The sequence below is a fragment of the Harpia harpyja genome, chromosome Z (genome assembly GCF_026419915.1).
Source record: "Harpia harpyja isolate bHarHar1 chromosome Z, bHarHar1 primary haplotype, whole genome shotgun sequence".
In the NCBI taxonomy this organism is placed as follows: domain Eukaryota; kingdom Metazoa; phylum Chordata; class Aves; order Accipitriformes; family Accipitridae; genus Harpia; species Harpia harpyja.
Genome location: NC_068969.1, coordinates 102,215,768 through 102,241,406, shown reverse-complemented (window position 1 = coordinate 102,241,406; position 25,639 = coordinate 102,215,768). Strand labels below are relative to the sequence as shown.

At 40.1% G+C, this 25,639-nt stretch overlaps 1 protein-coding gene across 4 annotated transcripts in view; it reads right to left on the bottom strand.

Annotated features, from left to right (window-relative positions):
- Positions 1-22,095, bottom strand: part of FYB1 (FYN binding protein 1) — a 66,886-nt gene extending 44,791 nt beyond the window's left edge. For 2 of the 4 annotated variants that reach the window (XM_052776269.1, XM_052776271.1), the window contains exon 1: positions 21,729-22,092. In XM_052776269.1, the coding sequence (XP_052632229.1) occupies positions 21,729-21,731 (3 nt within the window). In that variant the 5' untranslated portion in view covers positions 21,732-22,092. Of the gene's footprint in view, positions 1-2,333; positions 2,528-21,728 lie in introns of those variants that run through there. The other 2 variants (XR_008233396.1, XM_052776270.1) reach the window with 2 other exon arrangements.
- Positions 22,096-25,639: the final 3,544 nt, after the last annotated feature.

Genomic DNA, 25,639 nt, shown 5'->3' with positions numbered 1-25,639 from the left:
CTGTTGACTGTACAAGAAATTATGCAATTCTTCAAAATAGATGCAGATCTGATTTATAAATGGAAAAACCCCATCTTTTCATTTCTCACCTATAACTTTTTCCTTTCTGTTCCGAAGTGATAGGGTCTAACCAGGCCTTTAAAAAACTCATAATCTTTTAACAGAATCAGATCTTGATGAGTTTGCTAGAAAGTAATGAAATAAAGATTATAAAGCTATTCCATTAAGAAGAAAAGTGTGTATACTCATGAATTCTGTGACAGTGAAATAACCAGAGAAGCTCATAACTACTAAGGGAATTGAGCTCCAACCCATGGACAGGATATAAAGAAAAAGGAACTGGACAGAAAAGGCAAGGAAAATGACATAAGAAAGTTATAGAGAAATGCAGATCTGAAAATTATTTGGCAACTTTATAAAGGCCTGATTGAACTTCTACTGAAGTTAATGGATTTAAGGGAGTTTAGCTCCTTGCACAAGATGCTAGTGCCATTCTGAATTTGTGATAAATTATTGCATAACTATTTCCTTTTCCAGACAGAGAGACTTCAGAATTATCATTATGCAACTTTGTTGTTTCCAGAAGAGATAAATCATTTTCGAGTTGCTTTTCTTCCCCCTGAGTCTAGTTATAATTACTAGTTAAAGACGACTCCCTCTAATAGTGAGTGCAGTATTTGGAAACTGGAGTTAAGAAGTTGCAATACTATGAATGCAGGTGGCAGAAATATGAAAAGAAGGCGGAAGGACAGCATCTGCCCAAACAAAAAGACTTGCTAATACAGTGGTTGGTGTACAAGAAAAATGAGCCCTCATCAGATACTAAATAATGAAGAGGCAGGCTATTCTACTGTCTGGGTTTTTTTTGAAAGGCAGACATCTAGGATGGAGAGGATAAACAGAAATCTAAGGGATTCCCCAGTAAGGGGCTGACAGCCTGTATGTTAGCCTGAGAGCATAATTTCAAACATCCCTCTAAGACCAACAAGACAAAACCAGCACATTCATGAGGACATGAGGTTGTGAAAATTAGACAAGACAGTGTTGCAGCCTGATCATGCTGTATTCTGTATCTTTTCCATCGTGCATTCTCTTGTCACTTTTTCTCATCTTTTACCTAATCATAAGACCAACTATATCATATTGCAGGAACATGACAGGACAATACAGTTCATCCACTTCTGGTCAGTTTGAGACCAGGACTAGTGAAGGCATAGGGCTTGACCAGAACAGCCAGATGATATCCCAGCTTGGTCCCAGGCTATTGCTGTCACAGCCTATGCATGAGGCTAAAGCATCTATCCAGGCATGGTCATCTCTTCATCCCATGTCCTGATAAGTTCAACACAAAGTTTCATGTTTATTTTCTTGCTTCTTTTTGGTACCTGTCTAAGTCAAAATCAGAAAAACTGTCAACCATTGGCAATTCAGTCTTCAACAACAGAAGCCTGGCAGCTTCAGTTTTCCACCAAGAACTTCTATCCAATAAAAACAGACTAAGTAATATCCCTTCCTGGAAAAGGATTATGATTTTTTTAAACATGGCTTTATATAAGCACAGAGTTTCATGATACTTCATAATTTGGGGGTTTTAAATTATTTTTCTCATATGCTAATCAACAGCTTTCAGAATAATGTAAATTTTCTAGTAAGTCTGCCCTGAAATGAAGCAGACAGATCCCTCTTCACTCAGAAACCTATTTATATACAGTGTATACAGTGACTGCCATATGAATGTCTTGGATTTGACTCTGGTTATTCCACTAAAGCTAATGTAACGTCTCCAAGTCTCAAGGAAGAAAAACTTGAGTTCCTGCCACTGAAAAGTTCCTACCATTATTTCTAGAATTTCAAGATTTGAAGGAAATTTTGTGCAGTTTTAAGACATTGAGTACCATTCTGACTCACCACTGGAAAGAAAAATATTTTCCATGACCCACTACAAACAAAATACATACACTGATATCTCAATCCAGAGTATGGTATATTAAAAAATATCCTACCCATAAACCAACCAGCCACAAATAATGCAAAAGGAATTACTAGGAAATAATTGCCTTTAAGTGATACCATTTCTGTTATTATGCAAAATGCAAAAATCACTTAAATTAGGACTGCTCTTAGTAAAATTTCAGGGAACTAAACACAAAACTTTGAGAGAGAAAAGTCCTTTTCATCAGCTTGGCATCTTTTCAGCTCCACAACTAATAGTAAGTAAAATCTACAATTAAAATTTCCAGTTATATGAGGTTATATGTAATACCTTGTACTGATCGTATTTCTCCTGGAACTTTGCAGGTTTATTTATAAGACAAACATGTACAACAATTTACCTGGATTCCCAAAGCTCTCCAATATTTTGATACAGGCAGAAAAACTGGGTCCCTCAATGAGACAATCCACGGGTCTATCACCTTAACAGCCTGGTCTATTTGCTGACTTCTGCTTCTCAACGAGGGTTTGCATAAGAATGCTGCTTGTGGGTTTCAGTATCATGATCAGTAGAGAAAACTGCTCTCCTCAGGATATTAGGCAAGAAATGGTGGGGGGAAAGGGAACTAAAATGTGTTCAGACTGGCTGCTGCCATCAGCAGTATTCACCACGTGATACCTAAAAGTATTGCATTTACCCCATATTGCAGGGTCCTGTGAAGCTGTGTTTGTGCATACAAGCTGGAGTTGCTACAGAATAATGGCTAATGAAATGTGTGTGGTAATGACAAGCATAAACACAAGAGTGGCCCAACCTCTTGGGCCATCAAGTCTAGTCCCCTGCTACCATTGAGAACCACTGTATACATTCCCACTCATCAGGTATCAGCTAACGTGTTTTCTTGCTCCCACCTTTGCCAGTAGGATCTCAAGAGACTCTGCTGGCCACTTTTTTAAAGCTTTTGCTGTATGGAGGTATTTTTTAAAAAACTATGATCATACATTTCTTCTGCCCTTCTGCCTGTGAATTCATTATTGATAGGAAAAACGGTATTGAGAAAGTAAGCTTCACAAGAAATTCTAAAATTATGTTTGTGCTGAAGGTAAACCCAAACCATGAAGCTGGAACCCTCTACTAAATAGAGCTCAGTGAAGTTGCTGGAGCTCTGCACAGGGATGAGATTGCAGGAGAAAAATTGTCTTTGAGCTTCAAAAAAGGTTGTTTGACTCTTCCTCACTGTCTGTCACTTCTCCTCCACACAACTTTCTTAGTATTTTTCAAAATATTTTTGGCTCTCAAAATAAAGCATTGGAAGTGCTTGATATTTCCAGCTTAATTTTACAAGAATTCCTATCTCAGCTAGTTCAGAAGCTTATTAGAATGCTGGATGGAGCTTATTTGAGTTAAAAACACTGCCACATGCTTTTTTTTTTGCCACTTGCCAATGATAACTATTTTTTTTGTTACATAACACAATGTTATTTTTTCTTAGTGGGAGAAATACATTTCTTTATTCTATTAATTCTCATAAACACTATATTTTATTTTAAGAAACACATTTATTTGTGAAAATAAACAATCATCACAGATAATGAAGCATTTATTATTAAGATTAAGGCAGATTAGACTTTGTGACTGTTGCTATTCTAGCTGGCAGTCTTCATGACTGTTTTAAGGTGCTAACTGTAGCAATATAGTCATTTTGCATGGGTAAACACCGCTGCAAGGGTTTGCACACAGTATCAGTGCTAGACAAATCATGCAATGATCAAAGAGCGAGGTCATCTTTGCAACTCTGAACACTAGGCAGTTCCTGTCATCTTCTCTTTCATCCAATACACAGAAATAAATATATCCCTAAAGGATAGAATGCTGCTGAGAATATAGATTGCAACAAACACAATGAAAATAACCATTTATGGAGTGAAACTGCTCTGAAAGTTGCCCATCTGCAATGTCTACCATATGCTTCATTTTACACTTGCAGGTGCAACACCTTCCTGGACCTTCTCTGTTTTTTTCCACTTATTTCTGTGAAGGATGTTTTTGAGTGATTTGGGGGAATTAGTTATTTTTAGGTGAAGAAAGAGTCTGAAGGAATTAATATTTTAAGGAACAGGACCCACAAGCCTAAAAGCAGCATATATATATTTTGCCTTTTTTATTTTTCATAAAAACAACAGCAGCAGCAGCAACAAAATCACAAGATTATATTCAAGCAATACAAGAATATCAATAACGATAATATCTTCTCCTGTATAAGCATGCCATTCTAGACTCTGTGTAGACCAAACTAAGCATCTAAACCCCAGCATAGCAATGATGTGTTACTGTTCCCATGTGCAACTTTTATGGCTGCAGCCTTAAGTATTTTTTTTTATCAGAGCATTTATTCAAATTTCTGTTTCCATGCAACTCCAGGAAAAGTAGCTGCTTGAGAATTAAAATTGTCAGAAGTAGAAGAAAGGAAAAAAGGGAGAAAAAGAGCCTCAGCAAGTTTCTCTGCCATCTTTTTAAGGTATCTTTCATCTACTGATGTTGTCCTGTGCTCTGAAATGGTTTGAAAGTTTGGGCACTCCCGTCTGAACACCTCTGGCTTCCCAATTCAATGCTCACAAAGAATATCATAGTTGGGATCTTGTAACCCCCACAGCTGTGTCAGTAGCATTGTTGGAGGTGGTGTAAACTGAAGTGACATGAAACAAAATAAAAATATCTTTTTTTCTTTCCATGGTGTTTTTAACCTGCTTCATTTCACTGATCTTAGTCTATTACATGATCCCAAAACAGGTGAGACAGGATAACAGAATTAGTGGTGAGTGAAGGTGGGAGAAGAAAAAGACAGAAATGATTGGCTGGGGCAGGTAATCCTTAAACCATGTATATATAGGGAAAAAAAAGTACGTGGGAGATCACCTTTGGACAGGTGCATTAATATCACTAAAGCAAGTTTGACAATCTCTTTCCTAAGTCAAAATAGTGTTGCTCTGTATATCTGTAGTGTATGACACATGCAAATAAGCAGAGTGCTCAGCTAGAGAAAGTCAATGTTAGCACAGTTTTTCACTGAAACCTCTCTTCTTGCCTCCTCCTCACTCTCATGGGGCTCTTGCCTCCTAGTGGCAGACTAGGAGCAGCAGCAGCAATGACGTGTTTCTCCATTGATAATCTCTCTGTACATAGTTGTACTGAGAGAGTTACAGTCTATCTGGTTTCATGCTGCTCCTGGGGGTTAACATTTCAAGTATGCGAACTTAGTCTGAGGGCAAGGCAAAGAGTTAGCAGTCCTGCTTGGCAATGCTGTGCCACTTCCCAGAGTCAGGAGGTCTGGGGAAAAGTGCCACCCTGCTGCAGTGGCAATCCTGTTACAGGATCACTTTGGAAAGTACCTGATTTTCAGTAAAAACTTGATATTCCTGAACACTGGCAGGAGCTTCTGCCTGCAATTGCTACAGCACACTATGGGAACAAACGTTTCTTGTAGTGTCAGTCTATGTTATCTTTGTGTCTGCAGATGGGGTGAGACTTCCTGAAAAATGTGCTGTTGCATTTCCATCGGGTTGCCATTTGAAGGTGGTTTTAGTATTTCTGACAGAAGTTTGATGTTGTCATGAGCAAATTAGCAGCATTCTCTGGTGTCCACATGCACTGTCATGCTTATGGGAACAACTGGGCTTTCCAGATACTATTTGTGGACAGCTGGCACGCAGGATTCCCTGAAAGCTCCTCAAGTCAATGCTGTGGCTCTTTTAAATTGTCATAATTCAATCTCTATAATCTTACAACCATTGACTATTGTTACTATATTTGTATTTATTTGAACAAGGAGTGCAGAAATCTGTTTCCACTATTTATATTTTTCTATACTAGAGAAAGGCAGAATTGGCAAATTCAAGAAAGAAGTCAAATGATGCTGACAGTCTCCTTACCCCGACTATGCTTTGCAAAGGATGTATTTCTGTCATGAAGGAAAGCCCAGTGTGCTCCAGTGCACCACAGTCAGGTGCATGTTAAGCTGCTGGGTTTCTGCTTGGGTGTACGCCCTGTGATAATAAATCAAGTCCTTCCAGAGCACAGTCCTTCCTGTGGACATCTAAAGCCGATGCAAAGCACCTGCTGTAAAACAATCATCTCACACGCGAAAAGCCAGAAGTCTTTCTTTTTTTTGTGATTTGACCTTAGAACCACTCTGTTGGACCAGATTTTAAGCAATTCTTCTTTGAACACAAAGCTTGTATTCAGGTATTAGCTGTCATGTTCCACCAAATTGCTCATCTTCACTGCCCTGCACTCCCCCCTCTGTGCTCTGCCCCTGGGCTCTCCCTCAGTGCCCCCTGCCATGTCACAGGCTCTTCCCTGCCACTTTTTCTGCAAAGCTCACTCATGCAGGGGACTCAGATTAAGCAGCTTTTGAATTAGGCTTTTTTTGCCCTGCAAGCTGTGTGGTTCTTGCCAATGTTGGTGCTCCTGTGTTCTGTCTGCCTGGGTTCAGCAGGAGGAGTTCAGGGGGAATTGAAAGCAGTGTGACAGCAGAAAACACTTCAGACAGGCTAAACAGGAACACCAGGCCTTCACTAAACCCTCCACAGGCACCAGAAAACCCTCTTGAAAATGCAGAGTTCACCATGGTGGTCAAAAGCCCACATGCATACAGACGCAGACCCATGAAGCATCAGCTGGGAGGACTCACAGAGCTTGCCACAGCACCATCACCCCTCACATCCCACAGCTTAGCCCTCAATGAGGGCCAAAGGTGATTACTAGTGGTAGCTCGATGAAATGATTTAATGAGCTAAGTTGCAGGTGATGTGCGTGTAGCTATGATGGCTGAGTTTGTAGCAACCAACTCCTGGCCTGAGGCAAGGGGGATGTGGAGGGGACCTGGTGGCCATCTTGGTAAGGCAGGCAGGCAGGCAGGCAAGCAAGCAAGCAAGCAAGCAAGCAAGCAGGCTGCCTGGGAAGTTGCTAGAAGCTGTGTATGAGGGAAAATCAGTAGAGACTGGGGTGAGAGAGAAGATGGAGGAGTATGGCAGGGCTAATGGGAGCTGGGCATAGGCAGTTTGTGTGGGGAAAGGAGCGCTGGCAGCTGTGGAGGGTGGGCAGCCTTTTGCCTGCCCTCATAATGCTGTGCTTCCTCAGCCCCCCTCCCTCTTTCCCCTCAGTATTGGCCATGCCTGTGCCATGCCTTCCCCCGCCATCAGCTCGTGGGGCCATGACTAGCTCTGTGCCTCCCTGCTAGGGCTCAGCCTGAGAGCGTGGGGGTGGCCATGTTGGCAGCTGCTGTCAGCAGCGTTGTGGCACCCAGGGAGAGGGAGAAGAGAGAGACCCTGCATTGGGGGAAGGGGAGATTGTGTGGGAAGAGAGGGAGGAAACAACTTTCTCAAGGAAGAAGTCGCTTCAGTTTCCTCCCTGTATACCCTCATGTAAATGGTTGGGCAGGGGATTATCCACTGGCCTGGCTTCCCCCTCAGCATGCCCCCCAGCTGCTGATACCAGGAAGAAGAGGAAGTGGAAAAGCAAGAGGAAGAGACAGCTTTAGCAAAACACCCCTGACTTCCCTTTCTCCTCAACATGTCCTTCCCTGCCACTGCCTGGGAGGCAAACAAATGTGCAATAATGTGCAAATACTTCACCAGGAGTTGTGCAAACCCTGTGGGAGGGAGAGAGGGAACTCTCTGGACACTCCATGCTTTCGCACTCAAACTTAACAACTTCCTCTCCTGGCCCCTCGTGTGTTAAACACCCGTCAGCTCTTCAAGTCTCATCTACTTTTAGTGCAGAGAAGCAAGACAGAAACCCATGTTTCCTAAAAAGCATCCCAGCTCCAGGCAAGGCCATGCTCTCACTGTTTGCCCTTCTGCACTAGCTTATGGGGGCACAGAGTTCTCACAGCTGATGTCTGAGCCTTTTCAACTCTCACCTAGCTCAGTTATCAAGAGCTTTCTCTGGGAAGTGGGTAGCAAAGGGACTTTACCCTTCAAAATCTCATCCTTAAACCTCTGAAGAAAAGGTTTCAATGAGAGCAATTTAGGCTCTGTTAATTTCATCTGATTTCTTACTAACAGCTCTTCAGTGTTTTCCTTTTAAAAAGTGGAAGATCAGACCTACGTTTGGCAGCTATTGCTCAAATCATACCAGAGGTTGTCAGGCTGCTTTTGCTTTAAAAAGATGTTTGCTTAAAAAAAAAAAGAAAAAAATTAAAAAATGGATTCTCATGGTCAATTTTGGTAAGTCAAGCAATCCCTGATAATGTTAAGACAAAAAAGAGTTTTAATGACATGCAGTTGACATCTTTCTGTACTTTATGTACTCTCAAGAAAGTATCTGTCACAGGTAGGGCCAAATTTGAAAACATCTGAAGCAGAGAATATGAAGGCTCAAGTTCAATTCTCAGTTGCCATGAATCTTTCACCATTTGGCCTCTGCACCCTTTCATGGTGCTTCTGCGATGATTAGTATTATTTAGTATAACTGCAGCTAATAATTCTAGAGTCCCTTCTTGTGGTCTCAATTTTAACTTTTTAGTTACCATATATGCTGTATTACAAGTATTTTTATATTCTAAAACATGAAGGGGGAAAGGCCAAGTTAAAAAAAAAAAAAAATTAGTGCTTTACAGTTTAGCCTTATTTATGTGGTAGAAATTTTATTTATGTGCAATGAAACCTTCTTGGCTTATTTTGTCAAATCAATTTTCTCAGACAGTTACACAGCTAAAGAGTGTATATTTTTGTCTGTGTATCATCAACAGGTTTCAGCAAATAGATGATTACTTTCTCATGCAAGTGCTGTTGACTCGCAGAAGAGCTGGATAAGGAAGGAAAACTCTTCTTTCCAGGCTCAAGCTCCTCTTCTTCTGCTCTTGTGCCAGGAATAACACAAGAAGTGTCCAAAAAGGTGCTACTCTGTAGAGCTCACGAAACACCATGTTCACCTCAGTAAGTCACAATGTAACACTGATCTCTGATAACATTCTGTAATGTCTTTTTTTTTTTTTTTGTAACTAATGTAGTACTTGGCACTTGGGAATATTTACAAAAAATCTCTATTACATCCTGAATCTTTTAACGGCAAACTTCAACAGATGAGAAATGCACACAACAGGAACTAATTTTAGCAAGGCTTCACAATTTCAATTACAGTTAATCCAGCATCAGATATTTTTGTCTATCTCTTATGAAGGTTTTTCAGTTTCTCGTCCTTTGCATTGGGAAATTTCTTGAAAAATACTGCTTACTCTAGTAGATCCAGCTGATTTGCAAAGGTCAGAAAAGTAAAGGTGCTAAGCACTTTCATGGATTTTGTCCTTTAGTAGCATTTAATGACCTCTCTATAGATTCTCTATTCATAGAATCATAGAATCATTTAGGTTGGGAAAGACCTTTAAGATCATCGAGTCCAAACATCAACCATGCCCACTAAACCATGCCCTGAAATGCCTTGTCTATGTGTTTTTTGAATACCTCCACAGATTGTGACTCCACCACTTCCCTGGGCGGCCCGGTCCAATGCTTGACAACCCTTTCAGTAAAGAAATTTTTCATCATATCCAATCTAAACCTCCCCTGGCACAACTTGAGGCCATTCCCTCTCATCCTATTACTAGTTACTTGATAGAAGAGACCAGTAGCCACCTCACTACAACCTCCTTTCAGGTAGTTGTAGAGAGCAATAAGGTCTCCCCTCAGCCTCCTTTTCTCCAGACTAAACAGCCTCAGTTCCCTCAGCTGCTCCTCATAAGACTTGTGCTCTAGACCCTTCACCAGCTTTGCTGCTCTCCTCTGGACACGCTCCAGCACCTCCATGTCTTTCCTGTAGTGAGGGGCCCAAAACTGAACACAGTACTCGAGGTGTGGCCTCACCAGTGCCAAGTACAGGGGACAATCACCTCCCTGCTCCCGCTGGCCACACTATTTCTGACACAGGCCAGGATGCCGTTGGCCTTCTTGGCCACCTGGGCACACTGCTGGCTCATATTCAGCCGGCTGTCAACCAGCACCCCCAGGTCTTTCTCTGCCAGGCAGCTTCTCAGTGTTTATAAGCAGTGCAAACCCATACAGAGCAGTTGATGGAAAGTGATGTGTACTATTAGCAGTTTGTAAACTACTTCAGAATGAGATCATAGAATAATAGAATGGTTTGGGTTGGAAGGGACCTTAAAGATCATCTAGTTCCAACCCTCCTGCCATGGGCAGGGACACCTTGCCTGTCGCTCAGTGTTGCTCGAAGATGTTAGATGTAGCACTAAGGGTTGGACCAAATGATCTTTCAAGGCTCCTTCCAGCCTGGACTGTTCTGTGATTCTGTGATAGCAGTGACTCTCAGCTTTGCTTGCAGTTGGTTTTGTTGAAACGCTACCTCCTCCCTACCTGAACTGTGGGATAAAGTGTCTCCATGCAAGCAATTATTGTTCTTAGCACATGGCTGAAGAGACCCTTCACACAGGCAGTTACTACCCATCAGCCGATCAGCTATAGCTTGCTGGACTTTGCAGCTGGACTACCACCTCCCTGTTCCACAGTCTGTTCCATGAGTTCAGTCACTGCAGACTCTGAGCAGTGGCCAAAGCAGAGTGAAACATGTCTCTGTGACAGGATACAGTTAGGGTTCTTTTTTGTAGACCTAAAGCTGTGTTGTAAGGAGGTAGGGAACAGACTGGGATCCCAGTTTGTGTGTAGTATCAGGTAGGAGGATAAGGATGTAGAATAATGGTCTGGGTTGTGGAAGGGAAGATATATGACAGAAGTGTGGGGAAAGGAAGACAAGAACACATTTCGTGTCCAGCTACTGCCACTGTGCAAACAGACTTTAGGAATCCCCTGTGTAGGCCTGGCATGCATTCTTTCTTGCTGCAGACTCATTCTACTTATTTATAAATGATCGTTCATCCGTTTGCCACACATCCTATGCACCGTTTCTGCAACTCCTCCTGTAAGTCAACAGTTTAACCACATCAGTGGAAAATTCACAACAAAAAAAATAAGCCTATGCTGTCATGGTGTTCAGTCACCATGCTGTTCAGATGTACCTTCTGAGGAAGTAATACATTCTCAGTGTTGATGTGGGGCATGGGATACCTAACAATTGCACTTTTAAACTGTTTCCCCAGAAGGCTAGAAGCCTGCGTAATGACCTCTACTATTTTTCACTGCAGTTTGTAAAGGTGCCTCACCCACGTCCCCTCAGGTTTGCTGCTATGGAAGTTGAAGATTGTTCTGTGTCACATGTGACTGAAAAAATACAGATTGAAAATATTCAAGGAAAGGAAAGAAAATGAGAGAAAAGGAAAGGGACTGGGGCATGGGAGGAGAGGTGTTTTTCAATCCAGATCATTTCACTGGCTGAGGTTACAGGACACAGCATTCATACCAGCAATACAAAGAAACACAGGATTAGAGTAACTGCTTGGGTGAGAAGTCCCTAAACTACTGTTGCAGTGGAGGAGAAGGAAGGTAGGAACACATTCTTCAAATGTAAGTTCAGGACAGCTTTGTTGGTTAGACAGGAACAAGCAAAATAAAAACATAGTGAAGTTTGTGTGCTACACATAAGCAGAATCCTTATTGTTCCCATCTCCCACCCAGTGCCGTACTGCTAGGTGTCCCATATAAACCTTTTGTTATTTTGTATACTTTTCTTCCTGGATTATCTGACAAATCACAGAAGTGGTCAAACCTCAGAATTGCTCTCATGTAAGGAATCTCACATTCTCTAGTGTGAATTTCCTCGTGTCAGCAGCACATTTTCAAGGATTGTCAAACATGAAATCAGGCATCTGGGAAAATGTTCAATCCAGAATATTAAAGTTTAATTAAAAATAAATGCAGCCCTTTATATTGATTTCTTAATTTAGTACAATTGCTGACATCAGTATCAAAGACAACGATGTGGCCTAAATAACAACAAAGAGCATGCTCCCACAGCATAAACCTTTCAAAACACAAAATAACTTCAGAAATGTTCCCATGGGAGTTTTAATGGAAGTCAATAAACTTTAAAAAAGAAAACCCAGTTTAATTGAAACATCTTTAAAAAGAATTTTTCAACGAAAATTTTCCTGAGCACTTCTGCCTAGGATTTGCATAATGCCTGACATCCTTTCCATGGTCTGATCCTTTGGACTTTGAAAAAAGTTTATTTTGACTATCAAAGAATTCTGATCCCTGATCCTTAGCAAGTGATAGCAGGTTGGTCACTAAACCTGCTGACTTTAAAGTGACTGGTTAACCTGTGATATAAACCCATAAACAAAACAAAGTGAAAGTTACATAAAATAAGAATGCATTCATCTGTGCCTCTGACAATGACAGCAGAAAACCAGGATCAGTTTTCCATCTGCTGAGAGTCCTTCTGGTAAAGTCAGCTTATGCAGAGAGTGTACACAAACCCCATATTCTGAAGTCTTGCTGGTACACTCAGAGTTTCTTCTTTCAAAAAGAATACTTCCTCCTTCCTGCCCTACTCTCCTGTCTTTTTCCAAGATGCCCCTCTCTTCTGCTAACCTCACTTTTCCCCTTTTTATCCCATACTTGCAATGTGCTACTTGGGAAACGAGAGATTAATGGGCCATGTGTCCCCTCTTCCATCATACACCGTCCCGGCAGCCAGATGGATCTCACCTTTCAGCTATTGAGCAGAAGGGAGTCCTAATTCATGCAGCACTTTCCCTGTAAAATTACTGTGTTCATATTTTTCCTGTGGTGTCGTTCCCAGGTGCTTGCACAACAGTGACCTCTAATGGAGGAGCCACTCCCGTCACAAATCATAGCCACACATTAATTTAGGTAGGGAGGAGGAAGCTCTGGAAGTCATCCGGTCCAACTGTTTGCTCAGAGCAGGGACAAAGTCCCCAGATTGATCAGAGCATTCTTCAGTTGGGTTTTGGCTAAATGCAAGGATGAAGAATCTGCAGCCCCTCCAGCTGTCCCAGCATTTGGTTTTCCTCACTTGAATGAAGAAGAAAAAAAAAAGGGGGTGGGGGGAGAAACTAATTGGCATTTTCCTTTTTTGCATCTTGCTTCCAAATGCTTCTTGTTTCCATTGCCTCTCATTCTATCCCTGTGCATCTCCGAGATGAGTCTGACACCCTCCCATTAGATATTTGAAAACAGCAAAAAAGTTTCTGCTTTGCATTCTTATCTCCAGGCTGAACAGGCCCAGTTCTCTCAGCTTCTTGTCTATCATGTGTCCTAGTTCCCTGATTACCTACTGTGAGCACAATGAATTGGGTTGTTGCTGTTATGTCTGCTCAGTGCCTGCCTGCTGCCTTAGAAGCACAGATGTTATGGCTGCTTTCTTAACTTTAATCAGGCAAATTTAGTTGCTTATCAAGTCTGTTATTTGCAGACACTTGAATCTGCTGTCTACAGGGTATGTGGGAATGAGAGGGGGAAATTCAACTGGGTCTCTTTCAGTTTTGCTGTCTCCTCACAGAGGCTACAGGCCATAAAGATAAGGAGGCAGCATGTACCAGCCTTTCTGCTCTAAGGGCTAAAGTGTATGGGGAAAATAAAACTTTCCATTTTGTTGTTGTGCAGGACTACACTGCCAAATTTGTTGCTGAGCACTGGCTAGATTGAAAGGTAAGGCCAGTCTGCTAGGCATCCATTAGAGGATGGGCCATTGGGTAGATCATCAGTTGCACAGGATACTTCTATTGTGGAGGATAGGACAGCTACAGACTATGGTGGGGAGGAGAGCAGCAGGAAGCAGAAAGGCACCAGTGGTTGGCTAAAGAAGGTCTATATATTGACTGTTCATTCTTGTGGGCTACTGCATAAATTTGAGCCCTAGCAGCTGCTCTTGGAGGCTGAGGAAAAGAGATTTGGTGGAAAACTCGTGTCATGCAAAGAAAACATTCAGATCAATGGGAACCTAGTTGTGGAATAATGAATGAATAAGACTCTGAGGTCCAAAAAAGGATAAGGTAGGACCAGTTGTAGAGACTGGACCATTGCAGGATAAACTGCAGGGCCTGTAAACACTTTAAGGGATAAAAGAGATTGTCAAAAGGATTTGGAAAATAGTTTTAAAAATTACTAAGAGATGGAGCAGATCAATGGTTGTGGCTAAACTGTTGTTTTGAGAGGCTTTGTACAAGGGAAATAAGTGTGAGCCTGGGGACATGATTTCCAAACATTTTTCTTCTCTAGGGAGAATAAGAAAACCAATCTCCCTGTGACATCTTCAGGATCAAAATGCAGATGCCCTCAGAGGTTTAGAGAAGGGTCATGGTACTGTAGAGGTTGTGACACTTCTCCAAAACTTTGTTACACAAGTGACTAAGGGGAAGACAAGCTGTTAGAGATGTGTCAGCAGAAGTAAAAGGAACACCCAGCCATAGCTGTAAATCCAAGTTACACAAGAACCTCTGATCCCCATTTCATTCTGTGAAAATGTAAGCCCCCCCAAATGGTCAAAAAAAATTTTTGTCAATATTTATGGATTGGATTTGGCAAATTCCTTACATGCCCCAATTTCAAACGGGTAATAAGTTGTTCTCATGAATTTTCCACACCTTTCAGTGATGACATTACAAATTAGGGGCCATTCTTCACAACTTCAGTGCAAGAACATGGGTGAAGCTTTCTTTTTGTACATTTCTGTGTATTTTTTCTATTCTTAATTTTCTATATACTCCAACTTTTGCATTGAGGAATGCTACTGAAGGCAGCTGCTGTTTCTGTTCATTTCAGATTTTTCATGTTAAGAGTCCTGAACTCTGATGGACAATTACTTTTTTTTTTTTTTTAGTTTGTTTGATTCTCGTAATGAGAATACAAACCAGTATGAATGTTCTCTTTGTAAGAAAAAATAGCTAAAAAATATGACTTTTCATTGAAATGAACCCACAAATCCCATCAGGTTCTTAATCCCAGACTGTTGATTCAAGCATGGATGACTTACTGATAAATATTAAAACATTGCACTTCTTACAACTTACAAAAAAAAAAAAGTACACCTGTAGATATCCTTGTGTTATCTGTCTTAAGCTATCAGAAGACATTCACAATACACTTACATGAGACAGGTCTGGAATAAATGACTACAAAAAGCTGTCATATCAATATAAATATTCAAATGAGAGTCTCTTATCAGAAGAAAAAGGATATTAGGGCAAATGTTGCTAATTCCCGCCTTAGAGTGTGACTGTAGAGAGCAGCAGTAGCTTTAACAGATGGTGACCAAACTGAGTTTCAAGGAAAGGAACCAAGGTGTGGAAGCTTTTTCTTGAAAGCAAAGTGTTTTTTTTTTTTTTTTTTTTCCCCAATTCCTTCAAACACCTTTGGTGCTTTTAAAAAAGCAGACAGCTTGGCAGCACTGGAGAAAGGGAGCTGGGACCCCTGCATTAACCTGTGCAAATCCTCTTTGTTAGAGTAGGAGAAGCTGACACATAAAATCCAACATTTTTCATGTTATAGTTCAGGTGGCAAAAGAAAGATTGGGGTACTTTTGTATCTTAGAGTGAAATAAACAAGCATGGTATGTTCTATATCAGCTTCACATTTACATTTATTTATGAATGTGATTTATCTTTGTCTAATTTATATACCTAATACATTTTCCTATCTTAGCCTTTACTCCCCCCCCCAAGAATAGGAAAAGCCCTAAGGGATGAAGGTTGTATGAAGGTTCAGCAAAGGTATTGTTGTTCTGAATTTTAGAGGTCTCTGCAAGAATGTGTTTTGTCCAAGTTGCAAAGTACAGTGGTGGGGAAGGTTGGAGTTCATTCCACTCCTCTTAAATAGACCAGGATTTTGCCTGATTTCAGTGTCAATGGGCTGAGCTCAGACATGGCTGGATGTAGCAAGTCCTGATTTGCCAATAGTTTTCCTTAGTAATGTCATGGGGCTCTTGTTAATGCATTGCAATAATATCATGGGGCTCTCAAGTTGGCAGCAAGACACTGTAGGATAACTAGGATGCTAGAGTTTGGGATGTTCTGAGTGCAGTTTTGTCCTCTGTGCCAATATAGAAACATCACTGGGCATTATGTATGCATAGAGCATAACTGTCATTTAGTACTGTAGACAATCCACTACTGTTGCACTGCTTGACTAGTTTTACCATTACAATATTTTCCCCGGTGTCTTATACAGTGAGCAGAAAAGCAATTTTTTATTTCATTGGGACAGTTGTCCATTTACAATGTTTTTGAAAGTAGCCTAAATATCAGGAAAAATTTTCTCTCCCTCAGTGTTTCTCTACTTCTCATGCTCCACTTGGGCCTGACAAACAGAAAATTGTGTCTGGCTCACAAAGACAATAGTATTCTGAACATTTTGTTATTCTTAGCCCTGCGAGTAGTGTTTTGCACAAATTAATTTCAAAATCTGCTGTGTTCCCAGTTATGCAAGACACCCGGACCTGCTGGTCTTCTGTGGCTATCTGAGGTCCAGTGACCTCAGTGATCTTTGCAGGAAGTTAGAGGTCTCTTCAGACAGGGTTCCTTGTGAGACTGGTCCTTCTGAGTGTGGTTAGACCTTCAGCCTGTCATGTAATCAACTATCATGTGTTCTTGTGCAGAATCAGTAGGACTCCATTGAGAGACAAAAGTTGGCTGTAAAATATTACACTGAAAGACAAGGAATTTTTTTTTTTTTTTTTGGTCTGGTGAAATAATGATCTTAAAATGTATTTCGATGGCCTTATATCCCTCATATGCCTGCTTTTGCCCATGCCAGAGCAGAATTAGAGGCATCCCTGTGCACGGAGAAATGGAGTCCTTTCTTTTCAAAAATTGTCAGCTGCCTTTTACTTTCATTTATTTGTATGTAGTTTTCAGAAAACAGGGCCCAAGGTGTGTGAAACCCACAGCTCTCCTGAGAGTTCCCTAAACACCAGACCAAAGCTGATTAATGGTTGATGGTAGAACTTCCCATTTCTGTTTTGATGGTGATTTGCTTTGCGTGAAAGATGTGAGGATTCTTCAGTTCAGAGAAAGGTTAAGCATCTCTCTAGCTTAGTAATTACAGCACTCACTCAGAAGTGGGTAGACTTAGTTTCAATGCACTGCTGCAAACACTGCTTAGGTTTTTTTATGACTGGACCAGAGATACGCCTTTCCAACATGTCTGCTTTCGTCACTGAACCATTGAACCATTGGTATGAAGGTAATGCAGCAGTCCTTTCCAAATGGGCCTGCTAAATCTGATGAGACAGGGAAGGAAGGCTGCCTTATTTGTGAACCTGATGGAATGAGGCAGAAGCCCTCTTAAATGGGGAATGGCATACTGATGAAATGCTACGATTTTAAAATCTAATTAGGTTCATTGCAGAACATGGGCTGCACTAGACACTGCATTCTTAAACATACAAAGCTTTATGCTGCTCCTCATGGAGGTATCCAAACCCTTTGCTCCCTATCTTATAATGGATTTTTTTTCACTCTAGGCCTTGCCTACAATACAAGCAGAAAGACAAAGAATGATTCTTAGAAACCAGCATCTCAGCTGGGCCACTTAACTTGGGCAAGTGAGTTAGTACTGGGAAAGTTTTTAAGAAAAAGCATGTTCTCACTGAAGGCTGATATGCTTGTCCACACTGTGCTAGATGTAGAAACCTCTCCTCTTTAGAGGAATTTCTCCATTCCTCATGTTTCATGAACCTGTTGGCCCAAGTCCTGGTTAATGTTATATTTCCAGTTTATGGAGATTTTGATCTGGTATAACTCCTTGGGTACCTCTGAATAGATTTGCATTGTGCAGTATGGACATTCCCTTAAGGCATGCAGAATTAGGTGGCAGATGAATATCAACTTTGAAAATTCTTCCCAAATGGTGAGCCTAGGTGCCTAAATGATGGACATAGGTGCTGAAGGAGGCACCTTTCAGGATTAGAATAACAGACTTGGTTGACAAGGGAAACATTCAAAATGCTAATAGTTACATAGTGCACAAAAATATCACAGCAGACAATCTTAGCAAGCATATCAAGAAACCAACATCCTAGCTCTGAGATTAACCCTTAATACATTTCTCATTCCTCTCTGTCACTTCATATACCTGAATCCTGTCTAAGGATAAGTGCCTTATTCCACTTTTGGCTGTGCATACTTAGGCCCCCTCTTTCAAAAGAATAACCCAAGGAAGCACTTCTTCCGTTAAAGAACAGATGGAGAGGGCTGTGGGTCCCTTCCTAGCAGTTAAGAGTATGGGCTTCAGTGTCAGTTCCCAGAATTGCTACATAATGTACAATGTAACTACTTGTGAATAGGAAGAAGCTTTTTCTGACTATCCATTAAAGTAGACCCCTTCACTAAGTAGCCGTATTTTTTGTGTGAGAAAAATTTGGTTCCAAAGGATTAATGTATTTTCACTATCCTGGAAGAAGACAAAACCCTTTCCAAGATGAATGCTACAGAACTACAGCACTGAGCCCTGACTGAGTTATTTCATGGCAAGTTATGGTACAATAGCTGTTCTCCAGGAAGTGCCTGTGTGGAGACTTTTTGTTTATAGTCATATGAGGTGAGTGACAGAGTTTGTCACAACTCAGATGCAAAGATAGTAACACTGATGAGGCAACGTGAATGCCTTCCAAACTGAGACACCTGGAAAATGTGCTGCACCTCACTTTTTAACTGCTGTTCTAGCTCCATCTGGATGTGACATGATTCAACCCCAGTCAGCAAGTAAGCACTATGCAGCCACTTGCTCACTCCCCCCCACCCCGTGGGGTGGGGGAGAGAATTGAGGAAAAAAAAGTAAAACTTGTGGGTGGAGATAAGAATAGTTTAATAGGACAGAAATGAAGAAAATAATAATGATAACAATAATAAAATTACAACAATAATAATAATAAAAGAATTGGAATGCACAAAACAAGTGATGCACAATGCAATTGCTTACCACTTGCCAATTGATGCCCAGTTAGTTCCTGAGCAACAATCTGTTCCCCCCGGTGAAATCCTCCCAGTTTATATACTGGGCATGACATCACATGGTATGGAATATCCCTTTGGCCAGTTTGGGTCAGGTGTCCTGGCTGTGTCCCGTCCCAACTTCTTGTGCCCCTCCAGCCTTCTTGCTGGCTGGGCATAAGAAGCTGAAAAATCCTTGACTTAGTACAAACACTACTTAGCAATAACCGAAAAGTCAGTGTGTTATCAACATTATTCTCATACTAAATCCAAAACATAACACTATACCAGCTACTAGAAAGAAAATTAACTCCATCCCAGCTGAAACCAGGACAGGATGTTATGACTAAATAGATCCCAGCAGTCCCCTCTGCTTTTCCGGATTTTCTTTAAGTCCTTTTCTTTTCCTTTCCTTTCTTCTTCTCCCCCCCCCCCCCCCCCCCCCCTTTTTTTAAACAAATAGTAGATCCAAATAGATCAACCAAATTCCTTGGTTGCATATCTGCCTCAGAAGATTTGTCTGAATTCTTGTCTCAAAAGTTCTTTTGCTTCTTATAGTATACCTGAGAATCACCAGTATCACTGCAAGAAGACAGGCATGTTAAGGGCTGTTTCTCTAGGTCAGAAATCAACACAGCTTGGCTTGGCTTGAAGTCAAAGGAAAATGCAACCATTTTCCTTTGTGTTCATCAGCTTCAATCTCACATGAAGCTACACCTGCCAACAGCTATTATTGTAGATCTAGTAGTTTTTTCATCTGGTATTATGTTTAAGTGTTTTGTTTTAAACTTGGCTCCATTATGATGGTCAGAAATGAAATAGTGAATTCTATGTTTTAGTCCTCCTTTGCATCTCTGGATTCTACAGACCTAGCTCTGGTCCTTTCATCTCTTCCTGTATGCACTAAAACTAGAGCCAGCCTCAGCCAGATTATGTCCAATCTTATGTTCAAAAGGTTCATTGGCTTTTTTTGTAGGAATAAGTTTGTCTTCCCAACCACTCCAACCTCTGTCTACTGTAAAACTGCCAGAAAACAAACTTTCCTACATTACACCTCACTCCACCTTCTTCAGTTACTTGTTTTGCTCTCCTCCTAATTTTTTTTCCTGTCTTCTCATATTGCTATAATATTAATTTTGCCCCATACAGCATTAAAGCAAAGACCAAAGAATGTGACCTGCTTCCTTGGTGAGGCTTCTGGGTTGCCTGTGATGTAAAGATGAAAGCACTTTTTTCCCCATAGTGCTATATAACATTGTCAAAGAAATATAGTAAGCATATGAATTCATGGTTTGCATTACTTTGAATTGTCATTCATATTTGGATTCAGAGAAAACAACCTGGAGTTTTGAAAAGATTTAAACAAAAAAGTGAAACTGTTAATTGTTGCTTATTTTCAAACTGCATTTGGCAACAGCCGAAGTCCTGTGTTCAACATATTTGCATATTTACATACTGTTTCTAAACAAACCCTTTTGTGAAAGCAGCTAGACATTTGAATCATGCCAGAAGAGTAACTGTGTGTTTGCCTTGCAAATTTTAATGTAGGGTTCTGCAAATACAAAGGCTCTATGTATATTTGGGCTCTTGAGTAACTAGCTCAAGTTAAAGCATCTCTACAGCAAACAGAAACCAGCAGGCAACAGCACAGCGAGATGCTAGCTTGGTAGAACCATTGGCCCTATTCAGATCCCATTTATCCATATGTAAATCCAGAGTAAGTCAAATGACTTGAGTTGAATTATTGGCATAAACAAACATAGTATTTTGCCCTTTAGTACTTGATTCTACAGAGTGGGATTCATTACAATAGAAATAAATAGAGAAAGAAATATCTGTTTTATATTTTAAATATGAAAAATGTTACTTTTGTAAACACTTTGAGGCCATTGCTTCAGATTTAGGAAGAATTTGATCATTGTGTAAAACAGAGACAAACTCAACCAAAACCCTCCGAACTTTGTGAAACATTGTTAAATGTGAACTGTATTCTGCATTCAATCATATTTCACATTGCCATTTTTCAAGTGCTACGTGCAATGGGCAAAGTCAGACCTTTTTCCCTGTAAGCATACTGAATTCTATAGCTTAGGTCCCTCTATAAGTTTCATGAGATACCTTTATTCTCTTGATATAAGATTGACAGCTTCAGATAAAGAATACCTCTTTAGTAATACTACCTTCAGGGAAAGATTGCTTTATTTGGGCACATATACCATGATGAAAGTATACAAGCTACTCCAGGAGTTCTAAACTGTTTTGCAGAGCAAAGATGGCCTGAAAAGCTGTTCAGATTTCATGCTTCTCAACATTTGTCTGTGAAATCACTTCTCTTGAAATTATTGATTTGGTTTATTAATAAAATACTTATCAAACCAGATGCATATAGAGTTTGGAATTTTAAAGGAACTGTCTTTTTAAGGAAACAAATTCTACAGATTAGTAAAAAAAAGCCCCAACTACACTGAAGTTTTACATATAAATGCATAAATCTTGAGTGTTTTTTTTCCCCTTTTTTTTTTAGTTACAAAGTACTTCTGAATCAAAATAAGATACTGCAATTCCTTTCTGGAAATCTAATTAAAATGCTTGACCTATTCCCATTTCTTGCTTGGTGTCGCATTGACACTTGACTGCAGAATTGCTCTAGATACACAATCTAATTTGTCAGCTTAGCCTTGAAAGAAGCTGTTTTCTCTTCCTTAATTTTGAATGCCAGAATCAGTTAGGCACAAACCAGTTCACATGATGAAGGAGCTAAAAAAACTAAAAAGTTTCTTCGTGCCCTCAAAAGCAGGAAGTCAGCTGCAAGGAACTGAATTGAAAACTACTAGAAATACATTTAAAGTTTTACAGTCACATCCACTGCAGTTTTAGTACTAAATCTTATGCATCCGTGTAATAAAAAGTAAATGAATAGAGCTCTGTACTTACCATAGTTTCACGCTTTCTGTCTCCACAAGACTGCTAAAGAGTATGTACTGTACTAGAGAGAGAAAAAATGTTCTTTGTCCTTCACTGTGCACTTCCTTTTTTGAAAGTGTATGTGGTCTATCCAGCCTTCATAGGAAAAGATACCAGCAAAATCCTCGTTTTGCATATTATCAGAGACCTAACATTTGTTTGGGATACACTGTGCCACTGTGAAGGACAAATTACAGTGTATGAGCATTCATTCATGTTATGACCTCCAAGATTATAATGAAAAACAAGTCTATGCTGATAAGAAAATTATATAGTTATGTTTTCACTAATCTTTGACTGAATTAAAAAGGCAAATGTATTTTATTTTTGTCTTTCATACTCAGGGTTCCTGAATTTTCATGTATTGAGGCTTCACTACTAACCCCATGCATGTCTCCTTCTGGCTCAGATTTTCATGGATGTTTAAAATCTGAAGTAATTTTCTTCCTCTAATAAGCTGAACTATATTTCTGTCAATTAACCTTTGACTATTCAGCTCTTCATAGCTGATATTATCAAAAAATAGGGTTGTCCTGGTCTGACAGGATATTAAAGTTCTGCACTGCTGCAGACTTCCTATGCACAAAAATTGAAGGAAGAAACGGCATATGGCCATAAACCTCACTGAGCTGGTTTAGCAAAAAAAGCTAAGACAGAGGGCTTAATGAAAAGAGATGAAGGAAGGAAGAAGAGGAGTGAACTACATGCTAAATGCAGGGGAGGGGCACCACTGATGTATTTTGGGTGATGTCCAACTATGTAATAAAAAATCAGTTGAGTCTGCAATAAGCAAGCTTCTCTGTACGAATCAGTGGGGGACAAATAAAAATGATAGTAAAGTAACAGAAAATACCGTATCTGTGTCACAAGCAAGATTTAAACTGCGTTCTCTGGTGAAATCAGCATTTCCCTATAATCTCACTACTAGAGCACTGAAATGGTTGCTGCATTGCTCTAAGTCCCAAACCACTGGTTTTCAATTAAACTTTCAATGCAATATACCAATATTACCTATTACATAGATAATAGCAACTACCACTATAGATACCTATAGTGGCAATTAACAAACATATTACCTATTTTCTAAAAAGTAGAAAATTACTAGGGCAGCTACAGGCTTATTTGCCTGAGCACAATATTATGCAACTCTAAGAATAGATTTGAAAAAACAATTTGAAAGAGAAAATATTAGGTGTATGTAGCTACATTAAAGGTAGGTTTCATTAAAGATGGATTACATCTGAATGATTTAGTATCTGTTTTACAAAGTTTAACTGGCATTTTAGGCAAAGGCAATATAATTAACTTGATCTATCTAGATTTAAGCAGTATTTCATATAATGTCTTTTTTTGAATTTTAAGTGATAGAATTGGGAGAGAATGTGACCTGTCAGAAGACTGCAAGGTAGACAAGGAGCTGGCTAAAGCAACATCAGTTTAGAAGTGAAAGGGGAATTCCTGAGTTTTACTGGGATTACTAGCAGTGTTCTGCAGGCATAGGTCATGGGACTGACTCTGCTCATTACTTGGGTCAGGAGCCTGGTTCGAAAGCTGGGCCTATACCGATGTTATGTGAAGATGTACTAAGCTGAATGGTTCTCCTAATACTGGGGAGAATCAGGTCATTACACAGGAAGAATGAGAAGACTTTGTGTATTGGAGTGATAGAAGTCAACCAAAGTTTAATGATAAAGTCATATATGTAGCGCTGAGAACATGAATTTTTGCTCTGAGCCAGGGAGACAGTAAGTATGAGTCCCTAGCATGACATGCACATGTGAAAAGAGCATGTGATTCGAGTGCACAGTAGACAAACGATTTTTAGGAGATGCAGCAAAAGAATTTGTGCAGAGCACTGATGAGAGCTCATTTAGAGTATTGTGTGCAGTTCTAGTCAACTATGTTGAGTGACCATGAATTTAAACTGACACAGGTAGAGATGAAGTCTTCTTGTATGAGTAGAAGGACTTCCTGGCTTCTGAAAGCACACTAAAAAAGCTTGCCTTGCTTAACTTAAGAAAGTAGAGATGAAAGAGGCTATGACAAGGTCTGTAAGTATCAAGGAAATAATGATTATTTATACTAAAAAACAAAAGATTGAAATCAAATGGGTATAAACAGGTTGTGAGTACATTTAAAATGGGAATTAGACAAAATTTTATATTAATTTATATTCATTCACATTCAATAATGATCTTCCAAAGTAGGTAGAGGAGGAAGGAGATCAGTAAGGCTTCCATATGCTACATGAACAAATTATGAAAGAGACTTAATGACAGGACGGGAAGGATTCTGATGTTAGGAAAAAAATCTGTTTGTCAGATGGAGAATACTAACTGTACTGGAAAGATGCTTGGTCAGCATGTCTGGTCACATTGAGGGTTAAATCTCAGACTATGGTAGGTTTCCCTAGGCCTATTCTCTTTTTTTACTTTTTTTTAACCAGGAGGGTTTGCATATGCAGCTCTTGAATTGCTCTGTCTGCTAGGGATTTCCTGATACCTTGTAGCTCTGCTCTTGAAGGTTCCTGCTGTTCTCACAGTGAGGCAGTAACATCAGATCTTCCACCAAGAGCAGCTTTATTTCAGGTGCACAGTACAGCAAAGTACGTAAGTGTCAGGTCTGAGGCTTTCTGAAATGTCCCAGGAAGACTTCAGGGATGCCAGGTGCATATGTGTTCCGTCCATTGAGAAAATCCTGTGTTTGCACTTGGGAGCATTAATTAGTGGAAGCCTATTTCCACTTCTGTGATGTGAAGGGAACTGTTCATGGTGGCAGGAACCAGTGAAAGGCCTTTTTAGGCCTGCCTTTGTAGCACAGGGTATGATTCAATTTCTTTGGTCATCAGTGCACTTTCACTTTTTGAATACTCTCCTACCACAGGTGCCTGGGAAACAGTTCTCTCTCCTGCTTTCTTTTGTGATGTTTGGTCTTTGGTACTTCAAGTCTTCAGGGTCACTTGTGGTGGGCAGGAGGCAGGTAAAGAAGCTTCCAGGGGACTCTTCCAGACCTGGACTGCAAGTATGCGAGGGACTGATCTCATTGATCTGATGGCTTTTACCATTCCTGTGTTTCCAAACCACTCAGCCCTCATATACCCTTGTTCTTAACTTTTTAAAAGAAATCTGTTTTCTTGTATCTTGCTTCCATGTGGATCTTCTGGTGTCTAGTAGAATAGCTAAGATGACATTAATACTTTTTCCTCAACAGGGACACTAATTTCTTTTCATTTTCTCAACTTAGCTGCCTTTTTCTATGAAAATTCTTTGAGAACTATCCTTCTCCCCACCCCAAACAAATTTTCCAGTAGTTGTCCACTAGTTTCAAAAGTCACTGAGGAGGACTGACAGGTAGGTGCAATGACAGTACAATTGCCTCAGCCTTGTTTCCTTTGGAAGTTTTGCTAAAAATATGGATGGTAATGTAACAACTCTTCTATCCCTTTGTAATGTGCCTCTGATTTCATATAAAAATCTTAACACACTGACATAGACAATATATAACATCAGGCTATTCAGCAAATGTTGGGACGAGCAAGAGCAGTAACTCTAGTAAAGCTGCATGTCTTCATAAACATAGTGGTGATTCAGGGCATGAATTAGATGTAAGATGTGGGGTTGGAAATACATCCACAAGGGCTTTTTGCTGAAGATAATGACTCTCCCAGGTTCTTTACTAATAATATACCATCAATCAGCTGAAGTTGTATACATTATTCTGATAATCATGCTGGATTTGAATTCTTGAAAATCAGTTTGAAAACATACTACAAAGAATTATGAAAAAAACATTGTCAAGGGGACACCATTATACCATTGACTAACAAAGATAGATAATGCATGCTATAATGAAGGCCAAAGACAAATAAAAGATGGACCACA